Source organism: Colletotrichum chrysophilum, assembly GCF_026319265.1.
Source record: "Colletotrichum chrysophilum strain AFK26 chromosome Unknown scaffold_43, whole genome shotgun sequence".
Classification (NCBI taxonomy): domain Eukaryota; kingdom Fungi; phylum Ascomycota; class Sordariomycetes; order Glomerellales; family Glomerellaceae; genus Colletotrichum; species Colletotrichum chrysophilum.
The window spans coordinates 257653-269683 of NW_026517330.1; the positions used below are offsets into that span (position 1 = coordinate 257653).

At 53.1% G+C, this 12031-nt stretch overlaps 3 protein-coding genes across 3 annotated transcripts; 1 reads left to right on the forward strand and 2 right to left on the reverse strand.

Moving 5' to 3' along the window:
* Positions 1–431: 431 nt before the first annotated feature.
* On the forward strand, positions 432–3446 carry COL26b_006073 (uncharacterized protein; the record flags this gene model as incomplete). The annotated part of the gene is given in 4 exon segments (XM_053178899.1): positions 432–710; positions 730–2938; positions 2991–3370; positions 3420–3446. The coding sequence occupies 4 exon segments, from the start codon at positions 432–434 to the stop codon at positions 3444–3446; spliced, it is 2895 nt and encodes a 964-aa protein (XP_053037206.1).
* Positions 3447–4004: 558 nt separating this feature from the next.
* COL26b_006074 (uncharacterized protein) lies at positions 4005–4373 on the reverse strand (the record flags this gene model as incomplete). Its single annotated transcript, XM_053178900.1, has 1 exon — positions 4005–4373. The coding sequence occupies one exon, from the start codon at positions 4371–4373 to the stop codon at positions 4005–4007; it is 369 nt and encodes a 122-aa protein (XP_053037207.1).
* Positions 4374–8764: 4391 nt separating this feature from the next.
* On the reverse strand, positions 8765–9486 carry COL26b_006075 (uncharacterized protein; the record flags this gene model as incomplete). The annotated part of the gene is made up of 2 exons (XM_053178901.1): positions 8765–8952; positions 8991–9486. The coding sequence occupies 2 exons, from the start codon at positions 9484–9486 to the stop codon at positions 8765–8767; spliced, it is 684 nt and encodes a 227-aa protein (XP_053037208.1).
* Between the last annotated feature and the right edge of the window lie 2545 nt (positions 9487–12031).

Here is a 12031-nt window from a genome sequence, read left to right on the forward strand (position 1 = left end):
ACAACCCGCACATACCTTTGTTCATCGCACATACCTTCAAACTTGTGTGCTTCCACCTCCAACTACCTACATACCTCACCACACCCCTACACGACTTCCTCTCTTGTCACTCGGGCAAGTCACTGCTGCTGCCGACCTCCTCCTTCTACACAGAACAGGAGACATCTTCCACAGTACGGTACCCTCTCTGCTGTACCGCCAGGTATCCCCCCATTGACTTGGCCGACCCCAGCACCTTCTCTTGCTCGCGCTGCCGCGACAACCTCACCACCTGATTTGGCCTGATCTGGTCCAGCTTGGTTTGACTCCCATACCTTCCCAGGGTCTTCTATTGTAAGTCATGCCCTCCCTCTCCGGATCACCACCTCCCCAATCCGGTCGCAGCTGCCGGCAGCCTGCATGCCTCCCTCCAGCCCTCCGCCGCTCCCAATATGGATCGCCGAGTCAAACATACCCGTTCCCTCTCCAAGCTAATTCGAAGAGTAGCCAGTCTCGGGAAGCCAGACCTCTTCGACAAGGAGAACCGACATACCAACCCGAGTCCTCCGCCGCCTCTGCCCCCGACTCCCCAACGACTACCGTTACAAACACGCCAGCAGCCCTCCGTTCCGATGGCCGAAGAGGAGGACTTTAGCTCCCTCCCCCTCCAGGACAGGTTTGCCCACAAGGTAGGAACTTACTGGAGCCGCGCGCTCTTTGAGGAGGAGGACGTATGCTGACGCGACCCAGGTGTGGAAAGTGCGCAAGCAGGGCTACGAAGATGCCGCCAAGGCATTCGCTGCCACCGCCGACGAGTACGACAATGCCTTCAGACCGTTCCTCTCAGACACTGGCCTGTGGAAGGGCGCCGTAGCAGACTCCAATGTCGCCGCCCAACAAGAAGGTCTCGCCGCATACTGCGCCTTCCTCAAGTTCGGAGGCAAGGAACACAGCACGAGGACACGCGGTGTGACTGTCGGTCCCATTTGCGAAAAGGGTCTGCCATCAACACGTGCCGCCGCTAAAGAGTCGTCACTAGAGGCCCTGCTACTGCTCGTCGAGCTGGACGTTGCCGCTCCCGTCATCGAGGAAATCATTCCCGCCCTCTCCAATAAGCAGCCCAAGGTTGTCGCCGCCGCAATCACCGCCCTCACCGCCATCTACCACAACTATGGCTGCAAGACCGTCGACCCCAAGCCCGTTCTGAAGCTGCTCCCCAAGGCTTTCGGTCATGCCGACAAGAACGTCCGTGCCGCCGCGACGAACCTCGCCGTCGAGTTCTACCGATGGCTGCGCGAAGCCATGAAGCCCATGTTCTGGGGCGATCTCAAGCCTACCCAGCAGACCGATCTCGAGGCGCAGTTTGAGAAAATCAAGGCCGAGCCCGCCCCCAAGCAAGAGCGATTCTTGCGCTCACAACAGGCCGCCATGGCGCGCGCGCCGCCTCCAGGTGCCGAAGGAGAAGAGGAGTACGGGGGCGACGATGTCGAGGAGCCGGCCGAGGTGGACGCGTTTGACCTGGCGGAACCGCAGGACGTCTTTGGCAAGATCCCAGGCAACTTTTCCGAGGCTCTGGCATCGTCCAAATGGAAGGAAAGGAAGGAAGCCTTGGAGGCCCTGTATGCGGCGATTAACGTTCCCCGTATCAAGGACGGCGACTTCAACGAGATCAATCGCGGCCTCGCCAAGTCTATGAAGGATGCAAACGTAGCCGTCGTCACCCAGGCAGCTCAGTGTATCGAGGTCCTGGCCAAAGGACTGAGGTCGGGCTACGCCAAATACCGCACAGTCGTGATGCAGCCCATCATGGAGAGGTTGAAGGAAAAGAAGGCCACGGTTTCGGATGCGCTCGGCGCTGCTCTGGATCAGGTTTTCCTCGCCACGAGTCTGACCGATTGTCTCGAGGACATCGGCACTTACCTCGTCCACAAGAACCCTCAGGTCAAGGAGGGTACGATGAAGTTCTTGATTCGCTGCCTGAGGACAACGCGCGACGTTCCTAGCAAACCTGAAATCGCCTCCATCGTCGAGTCCGGCAAGAAGCTTTTGTCTGAATCGAGCGAAGGTCTGCGTTCAGGAGGTGCCGAGATTCTGGGTACCGTCATGAAGATTATTGGTGAGCGAGCCATGAACCCGCATATGGAGGGTCTCGACGACATCAGAAAGACCAAGGTCAAGGAGTTCTACGAGACCGCCGAAGTTAAGGCCAAGGAGAAGCCCAAGGCACCTCCGCCAGCACCGAAGGCTGCTGCAGGCCCGCCCAAGAGACTCGTTGGAGGCAAGAAGCCCGCAGGCGTCAAGAAACCCGTGATGCCTGCTGCTGCCCCACCCGCCGAGCCCGAACCGCTTTCTCCTCCGCCAACATCTCGCCCGAAGCCCGCCAGCAAGCTCGGAATGGCGAAGCCGTCTGGTCTTGCGGGGCTCAAGTCGAAGCGGCCTCTGGGCGCTCCGGCGGCTGCTGCCCCTGCTGCTTCTCCTCGCCGTCCCGTCATGCCCGAAGACGACGAACCCGCCCCTCCCCCACCTCAACCCCGCATCGGCCTCGGCCGCGGCGGTCTCGCTGGCCGATCCCTCGCCAAGCCGGCCGCAGCCCCCGTTCAAATGCCCCCTGCATCGCCCCCGCCATCAAGCGGCCTCACGGCGATGGAGCGTGCTGAGTTGGAGGAGCTCCGAGCGGCCAACGAGCGCCTGACCCGTCAAGTCGAAGAGATGCGTCATGAGAGGAGCAAGCACATGTCCGAGATCCAGGAACTCAAGAACCAGAACGCCAACCTGATTGAGGACCACACCCGTGATGTTCTCAGCATCAAGGCCAAGGAGACTCAGCTCGTCCGCGCGAGAAGCGATGCTGAAGCGACGGAGCAGACCAACGACCGCCTGAGACGCGAGCTCGACCGACTTAAGAGGGCGCTCAACCACGCCGAAGGCCTCAACTCAAGGCAAGGCATGGTCAGCCCAGGTAAGCATGCTCTCGTGATCTTTCCAGGGGGTTCCAAAGCTAACAGAAACAGGCATCACATCGCCCACTCATGACGACGCAGGCATTTACCGCGACAACTCATACGGCACATCGTCCTCTAGACACAACCGCGCTAGTTACGCCAGCAACATGTCTGAGGAGAAGGAGAATGGAGACCACCACTACCCGCGCTCAAAGGCTCTCAGCCCCGAGCTCAGGTATACCGGCAGCGCTTCGTCAGGTCGCGGCAGCCCGGCTAGAGGCTACCGCAGCTCCGGGGCCACTCCTGTTGACGAAGCACCACCACCACCGGCACCTCACTACTCCGCAGGCGGCGGTCACGGTTCAAACAACAACAATGGTGGGGTAGAGAGTTGGAAGCGTGCGGCTGAGGTGACCAGCCAGCTGAAGGCGAGGATCGAACAGATGAAGGTTAGTATCCCCCAAAGTCATTCCTGAACTCATCACTGACAACATCCAGGCAAAGCAAGGATTTGCTCGCCCATAAGCTGGCCATAACATCGGAAAAGGAGGCATTGTCAGATATCATGTGAACATGAAGGTGGTTTGGTAGGGGTCATGATGGTCACGGTCGGAGGTGTACTAGTTTTTGGTTGCATAACATTGGCGTCGGATGCATACCCATACCTCAGTCTGGCCTGCAGTTGGGAGCAGACATGTTTGTGTCTGAATGAAGTTATGGATTTCTCTAGTTCCTTTTCGGCCTCGTCTGTATAGCCCACGGGCGCGAGTGTACTTTTAATTCATGAAGATTATGAACACCTTTGACATAAAGGAGCATTGAGTCAATCGTTGTATCGGTGAGTGGAAGGTGTAAATTATGGTATCTTATTTCGACTAATCATTTCCCATTTGAGTGCGAAGTCCATTCTGAACTCTCTTCACCCTCTCTCATGTTCTCATATACGCTTGCGCCGCCATTCGAATTTTTGTTGTTCGGAGCATCCACGCTATCCCATCCAACATTCTACATTATCTCCGTTTTGTTTTGCGAAAGCACTCCGTCGTTACCCATCACGCCGTCCGCCAATAACCCGCAGCGGCATCAGGCCGGACTCATCCAATCGTACTCGGCATTGTATTTCTTCTTCCACCGCGGCACATCTTCGGGCGCGTTCTTCTCCCGCTGCACCCTCTTCTCCACGGGCTTGTCGGAGTAGGGCGACGGACGCATCGCATTGGGGTCCGTCACGGGCGAGCCTTGGCCGGCGTCTTGGCGGTTGTGCAGGTCGATGCGGACGGGGTCGACGCGCAGCTTGGTGTTCAGGTCGACGTTGTCGACGCCGATTTTGCCCGTGTGCTGGCCCAGGTCCGTGGGCGGGAGGAGGAGCTTGTTGTCTTTTGGGAGAGGGGTCGGGGCCGCGAGGGCGAGTGTGCTGAGGAGGACGAGGAGCGTTGTTGTCGTTGCGCGCATCTTTTTTCTTTCTCTCTTTGGGTGAAAGTAGAATACGGGTTTTTGCTTGTTGACGGTTTGCTATGGGTTGAGCTTGGGGATGTCTGTGGACATGATGGAGGTCTTGGCGGGGGTAGCTTAAGAGGGGATGGAGAGGTATCTGAGAGATTTGTCTTATAGTTTGCATGAGAAGCTTCTGGTTCTCTGCGGTTCCATTCGATCGGAGATGAGGGGAAAAGGAAATCGGAGCGCGCGCGCGCACCGCGGCGCCGCTGGGGAGGGAGGAGCTTGTGTGAAGGGCGCAACGGCATGAAAGGCAAAGCTTATCGTGAGGCGCGGGGTTGTGGAGGCAAAAGGGTTGGCCCTGGTGTTGGAGGGCGTTTGAGGTGAGGTCATTGATGGGGATTTGAGACGAAGCTTGTGTGGTGGAAGCTTTGGGCACCGTGGTGGAAGGTTTTGGGGGTGGGAGGGGGAGGAGAGAGGTGTTTGCGGCCCGAGGTTGGAGGGTATGGCGGGACGATTGGATGTCAACATTGATGGGCAAGCTCTTGTGGCTTTGAATTGAGGGATGTCTTGTTTCTCAAGAATGTTTTGGCGACGAGATGGCAGGTTAATGGCGTTGCAACTGTGTTAGCTACCTCGATGTATGATCCCGGATCCTTTCACGGAGTTGCAATGGCGAATAGGCTCGTGCCGTTGAGGTACACTAGCTTCTAGTGCGCACTTAATATGGACTTCATCTTGGTTGCTATGTTTCCTAGTGTCCTGTCTTTCAGACTCGTTGAACGATACGCGAAGAATGGGAATCCACAAGTCTACATCGTTGAACAACAACAAGTAAAGATTAAGCGCAGTTCTGAATTTTGAAATCAACACTCCCTCTCCGTCTAATATTGGAATCTACTAGCTAGGTATCCAGACGCATGAACCTGGATCTTAAATCGAAGTGCAGTACGCACTAAGATCTGCACGCAATCAAGACCTCCTCGCCAGAATCCTCCATACTGGTGATCTCCACTAAGACCTCTGGGGATGGGATGAAAGACCAAAGCCGTTTTGGCAATACATTCAGGCGACGTCGATAGAAGTCGAGCTCAGCAACCTTCTCCGGCTTTTTACGGGCCAAAAACATAACCTTGCCGCCCGTCTCGCCGCTCCAATACCACCTGTCGTCATTGATTTGCCAAGTTTTTGCACATATTGTTGAACTCCCCCCGGGCTCACTGTAGAACATGAATGTCGACAGGGTTTTCATGCCACCCCAGACAGTCTGGCCATCTCTGCACTTGTAGGACGAAGCCTCTAAGCACAGATTGGTTGCAACAGCGAATGTGGTAGACCACTCTTTATCTTTCAGCATTCTGCACCATGCTTGGTCGCCCTCGGGTGCCAGTCTGACGCAGTGGTGAGCTTCTGACTTGTTCGGCCATAGCAACACAAACCGAATTCCATTCTTGTCGAAGCCTGTATCCCTCAAACGTCGAAGAAGCTTGTCAACCACCTTGACCATGCATTTTCTTGACTCCGAGTCTGGGGTTAGCTTCGAATCCCATTCACAGAACGACTCTTTCGACATCATTGCCCTCCTCGCTTGGCCTTCTAACTCCTTCCATCCCGGAATTTTTAGGCCTCCGATGTAATCAATGAGGTCGTCGCAGACGATAACCCTCAAAGGAACTCTTCGGGCGACGCCTGTGCACAGGCTAACTTGAAGCCCATATAGCTCTTCAAGGAGTAAGAGATTGCCTTCGTTGGTCCATCGATCCAGGACTGCCTGTTTTGCAGATACTCCAGGCTGCTTGGTCTGATTTGCCCCAGCCTGACCCAAGACCTTATCGCCAAATTGTAGCACAAAACTTCTCTCGACGAATTTCCAAACTGACGGCTCTGTTCCCATCATAGCGCGATAACCTTGGGAAGCTCGCCACGTCTCGAGAGTATCTCGCTTGCAGGTGTCATTGACGTTGACTGATCTGTATAAGCTAGGAGGCTGATTCTGTCTTTCGTGGATGTTTTCATTTGCAGATTCTTCCGATTCCTGTTGGTCGTCTTGTGGTGCATTTATCTGCGACTCCGGTTTCATGCGGTGGACTACAGTGACCGCTGACCCCTCGGTAGCACCCAAATCAGCCCCGATGACGATTCTGTCACGGTAGCCGAAGACTACGCTTGAGGTCGGATCCGTGTTAACGAGTTCTTCTCCCCAGTGAAACAGTCGATCACCGTTGCTCAGCCTTCCGTGATATTCGATGATACCTCCACGAATCACTAAGCCAAAGATCCTGTCCTCAGATAACCCCTCTGGATCTGCAAAAAGCAAAGACCCAGGACCCCAAGAGTCCACAATTTCTTCGCAGGTGGCGCTGAGATAAGCTGGAGATTGTTTCTTTTCCGTCGGAGGAGTCTGTGATATCAACCTGAAAGCGAAAACCTTCTCGCCAACCATATCTCCCATGCAAGAAAGTTCATGTTGCTCTGCGGCTATTTGAAGATGGTCTGATGAGCTACCGCATAGGATGATATCGTTCAGGGGCTTTGCCAAGTAGACAGGATGAAAGGTCCCTACATGGGCTCGAGAATAGAGCACCAAACCCAAGCATAAAAGTTGCACCGCGAGGGAGCAGTAGTGCAACTTGAGACCACTTGTTGACGGCATAGGCAAACTAATGTCAAAAAGGTTCTCTAGGATGTGCATGCATATTGAGACACACCGGGATATGATAGAATCGCTCAATCCTTCATATCTTAACGCCGCAATGCTCGCTTCTAATTCCAGCAAACGATCGAACACAATAGTTTTCATGCCGATCACACACTGGCCTGATTCATATTGTGATGCCGTTAGCACAGTAAATTGGTTGCAGCAGAATCCCGATTGTTGCAGGCAAATTGCTGCGGACACTAGCCCGCTGGCCGCTTGATGCAGTTGCAGAATGAACCCTTTTGGGACCCTTGACTTCTTCATATCCCCATTTGGTTTGCTGAAGAAGATTGATGTTTCCTGAGTCAAAAAGCTGATCCATCCGAAAGCACTGGACGGGTTTCTTTCAGGCGGGAACACACCAGCAAGCCCACATAGCCTGGAAAGGTGGTTCTGCATGTCGACTCGGCAGAGATGTTGGGCTCTTAAATCTGAGCTTTGATGCATGGTAGACTCGCTCTCCTTTTTGCGAAGCTTGTGCGCACAAAAGGGCTGGTGAAGATTGACGTCTAGTTCACTGAGAAGAGACTGCGTATCAGCCGTTGTGGGACTTCCATCTTCGTGACGAGGAAGCCAGCCGGCTTCTTCGACAACTTCATCAGAGACCTTGAGATCTTCCACCAAAAGAAGCCGCTGTACGACCTCCAAGTGTCCCTTTTCTGCGGCCCATGATAATGGTGTGAAGCCAGTGCTGTCCTTGGATTTCGCATCGGCCCCGGCGTCCAGAAGCTGTATAACGGCTACTTCTTGACCTTGTTCTGCCGCCCATGACAACAACGTGCGACCATCATTGTCTACTGAATCTACGCTGGCCCCAGCTCGAATCAGATGTGACATGATCTCTGTATGACTCTTTATTACAGCCCATGATAGTGGTTTCCGGCCATTATTGTCCCAAGATTCGATATCGCTACCACGTTCCAGCAAGAGTTTGATAACGTCGATATGTCCCTCTCCTGCAGCCCATGACAATGGCGTCCGGCCTGTATTATCCCAGGATTCGGTCTGGCTGCCGCAGTCCAGCAAAGCCCCCACGACTGTGAGGTGTCCTTTTCCCGCGGCCCATGATAGCGGTGTCCGGCCAGCAGCGTCCCAAGATTCAATATTGCAACCCGAGTCGAGCAGAATATGGACAACGTCCATGTGTCCTCCTCTTGCGGCCCAAGACAATGGCGTTCGGAACATATGGTCCGAAGTTTCAGCATCAATTCCGTGATACAGCAAAATTCTGACTATTCTGAGATGTCCTCCTCCTGCGGCCCATGATAGTGGCGTCCGACCAGCCTTGTCTTTGGGCTCTATAACTCTCACCATCTTTTCGGGTGGTCGATTGATGGTCTCACGCCGTTTGTTTGCTGCCCATAATTGCGGCGCAAGACGTTTTCCATCATCATAGTCCGAATTGACGTCATTCTTCTCGAGCAGAGCCCTGACTACCCCTTCATTTCCTCTTCGTGCAGCCGATAAAAGCTCTGTCGACTTGTGTTTCTCTATCAGATATTTCTCTGACGGTTGTGGAACTTCGTCGTTCTCGGCGACTTCTCCGACCTCGGATTTCTCTTCTATTGTATTCATTGCCTCGATCTGATCTCTCTCGGGCGGCTTCTGACTTTCGCGATTCTCGACGAGTTCTCCGGCCTCGGGTTTCTCCTCTGTTGGATTTATGATAGGTGGCATAGCGGCAGTTGAACCTGTGGCGAACTGATGTTTATTACGCTCTAGCCTTGTTGTAAGGCGCTTGTAAAAGCTTGAACTTGTGGCAGAGGCCCTGGAAAAGGACGAACTTGTACTTGCGGCGGAACCCCTGGAAAAAACGGAACTCGCGACAGAGGGCCTGGAAAACACCGAGCTTGTACTTGCGGCAGAGACCCTGGGAAAGCCTGATCTTGTGGTAGAAGGCTGGGCAGTGTCCGAGGCTTGTAGAGATGATAATGCACCAGTAAGTGATTTGTAGGCATTCTCCAGCTTTGCGTCTTGCTCGGGCAACGCAAAATCTTTCGTGATGCTGTCGTTGAGAAAAACCTTCCTCAATCCAACCAAAAGGTTCAGCATTAGAGTCTCAATGTTGTGACCCTTGCCGATTGACGCAACTTTCTGGCGGTAGGAATGGATGATACCAGACCACTTGTTAATACCCGAGTCCTGGACAGCTGTGATATCGCGTATGATGCTACACATGGAACTCGCGAGCTCGAGGCACTCAGAAAGTCCATCATTGAGAGATTTGACGATGAAATCGTCGTTGTGCCAGTGGGAAGATTGGCTCTTGATACCCTGCTGAAGGAGAGGCAAGATCTCTTCAACCAGCAGGAGAGCATGTGCCACTTCGGTAAAGGCTCTGGGGAATCCTTCGATCCGGTTAAACCTTCCATATGAGAGTGAGATTGTCTCTACCGAGGCGATAATGGAAGCGATGATATCGGTCGATTCCATGTTGTGAGGTGGTTTGTTGCAGAATTACGACGAGCCACACGAAGGCCAACTGCTTTTCTCAAACAAACAGCAGTTCTTAGACAAGAGGCCAACTCGAAAAGTTTCTTCAGTCACTTTCGGGACTTAAAAGACAATTTCAGAAGGCTTGTCTATCCGTGAGAATGGCCTCTCAGGCAGTGGCACACAGAAAACAACGGATCGTAAGTAGGCAGGCTTGCTTCTTGCATATTGGGGGGATATCTTGGGGGCTGAGTTGACCCCTCACTTGTGACCAATAAAATCAACAGGATGCAGGGGCCCTCGGTGGTTGGGCAGCCTTGCTGTCAGTCACCCTCACAAATGCAACTCGCCTCTCTTCGATGGATCTGGTTGGCCGGAACGAATGTACCAGGTCGTGTCCCTGTACTACGCTGCAAGCGTTGAACCTGATGTTACTTAACAAGCTGTATCTCTGCAGGATCAAAGTCTGCATGGCTCTCAAGCAAGCACACACAAATACTGTGCGCTACAGCCTTGTAGAAAGAAGGGGAAATGCCCTTAGTGTATTTCCTGAATGATTTCCTGGAGATCAGCTTACGCTTGAGTGACCAGCTTCTGCGCCTTGAAAGTGAAATAGGACTTCCTGTGAGACTGAGTTGTTGTCGCTTGCATTTCCTATCGACATGATTTAGGTCATGCCCAGAGAATTTAACATTCATGAATGATTTTCTTGAAGAAACATAGGGCACGCGAGAGCTTGTGTACTCGTCTTGAATCTTGGCCTAAGGGATCTCCCTGACATCAGGAGTAGCTTGAGCATTGAATGTGAAATGAATCAAACTGAAGGCCTATGCGGAATCAAAAAAGCCTTGCGGGTAATTCGAAAAGGCGCACATGTAGAACGTCTACAATTTTCCAAAGGGTTCCGACTTTGAGAAACGACAAACGCCAAACACAACCGACCAAATACGCCTGTCAAGAACGAATACTAAGCATTGTTCTGGTGAGATGAAACCGATGATGTCTCGTCAGTCCTGGGACTGAAATATCTTCTCCAGTAACGTATCTGAGTATAACATCAAGTTGCGGGGCTTAGCACGATGAATCGGGGATATAATTGGTACTGCGAAGACGGAGGTTGTCTCCGAGATCTGCAGTTTTGTTGGTATGAAGAGTATGACTAACGATAGAAACTATTGACTGGTAGAAAATATGGCTACGACTTGGTAAGGGGTCTTGACCAGATCCGACTTTTAAGGCAAACAAAACCAATAACGCGCTTCTGTGGCGGCTGAACATCCCGGAAGGATGCACATACTCACGTATTTGGTAAGAAGGCAAGATTTCAAGGTGCTCTCATACTGACATTGCGTCTTGGGCACCGAATACTTCTCCACAAGACGTGAGAGTACGCTGAGGAAAGATCCGCCGACAAACACCACCGCTAGAAGGGAGTCTCCGGCATCAGTACTCGACGCTTGGCAACCAACCTAACCGCGGCAAGGCATTCGAAGACGAAGTGGGTGTACAACTTTGACTACCTTCGATCGCTCCCGTCGAACCCATATCTGACTGACGATGGTTACCTCGGTGTCCAAATATTCAAAGTCTTGCCCGAGTGCTTTGCCCGCAACCCATAGCACACATATCGTGCCTCAAGAAGGCCACCCAGCCAGGCAGTTTCATAAGGTACCCATGTAATTCAGTAGCTATTTAACGTAGAAGCGACGAAATGATTATGATATTGCAAGCAGCAAATGAGGAAGTAATCGCAAGCTTGTCTTGGCTGATTGAAGACACCATCGTTCTCGTTGTTCCATCGTTAGCCGGGAACGAGAACCTCAATCGTACTTGGGCTATGTCTTTGTCACACTCAGCGAATATCACCCGCGAATAGACACCAGAACAGAATGATGGACAGTATTATAGAATATCCCCGATGTCTCTAAGCGGCAGACCTCGTTGTGCAAGATGGAGGTGAACACAGCTCACAACCCGTCACCGATCCAGACCGTCTGTCTCTTTTGAACAATGAAATATGGACCTGTCCGCCATTCTTGACAGTTTACTGATGTTGAAAGAATCTGATATCTTATATATGGAACCCATACGCCTAACCCATTCCTCTGAGCCTATGTCCTCATGGAGAAACGCCCATCCAATAGGGAATCTAACCCTCATAACATCCAAATGCCATGCCCGCACCCAATCCTCAAACCTCTCCTCAACGCCTCGGCCCAGAACTACAACACGCCGCCTCCCCGCTCGAGAAACAACACCCCTTACTATCCGAAAAACAACACCCCTCGGTATCCGAGAAACAGCACCCGCCGCGATCAGAAAAACAGCACCCGCTCCGATCAGAAAAGCAACACCCCCCGCGGTCCGAGAAACAGCACCCAGCGCCATCGCTAAAACAGCACCCAGGCTCGCCCCTCATCGCCTCCCACCGCTCCTCGTCCTTGCTCCCCCCGACGCTCATCGGGCTGGTCCTCTGGTACCCGCGCTCCTGCGGGAGGAACGCCGCGTCCTCCCCTCTGACCGAGCCCGCCGGGCTGCTGGACCC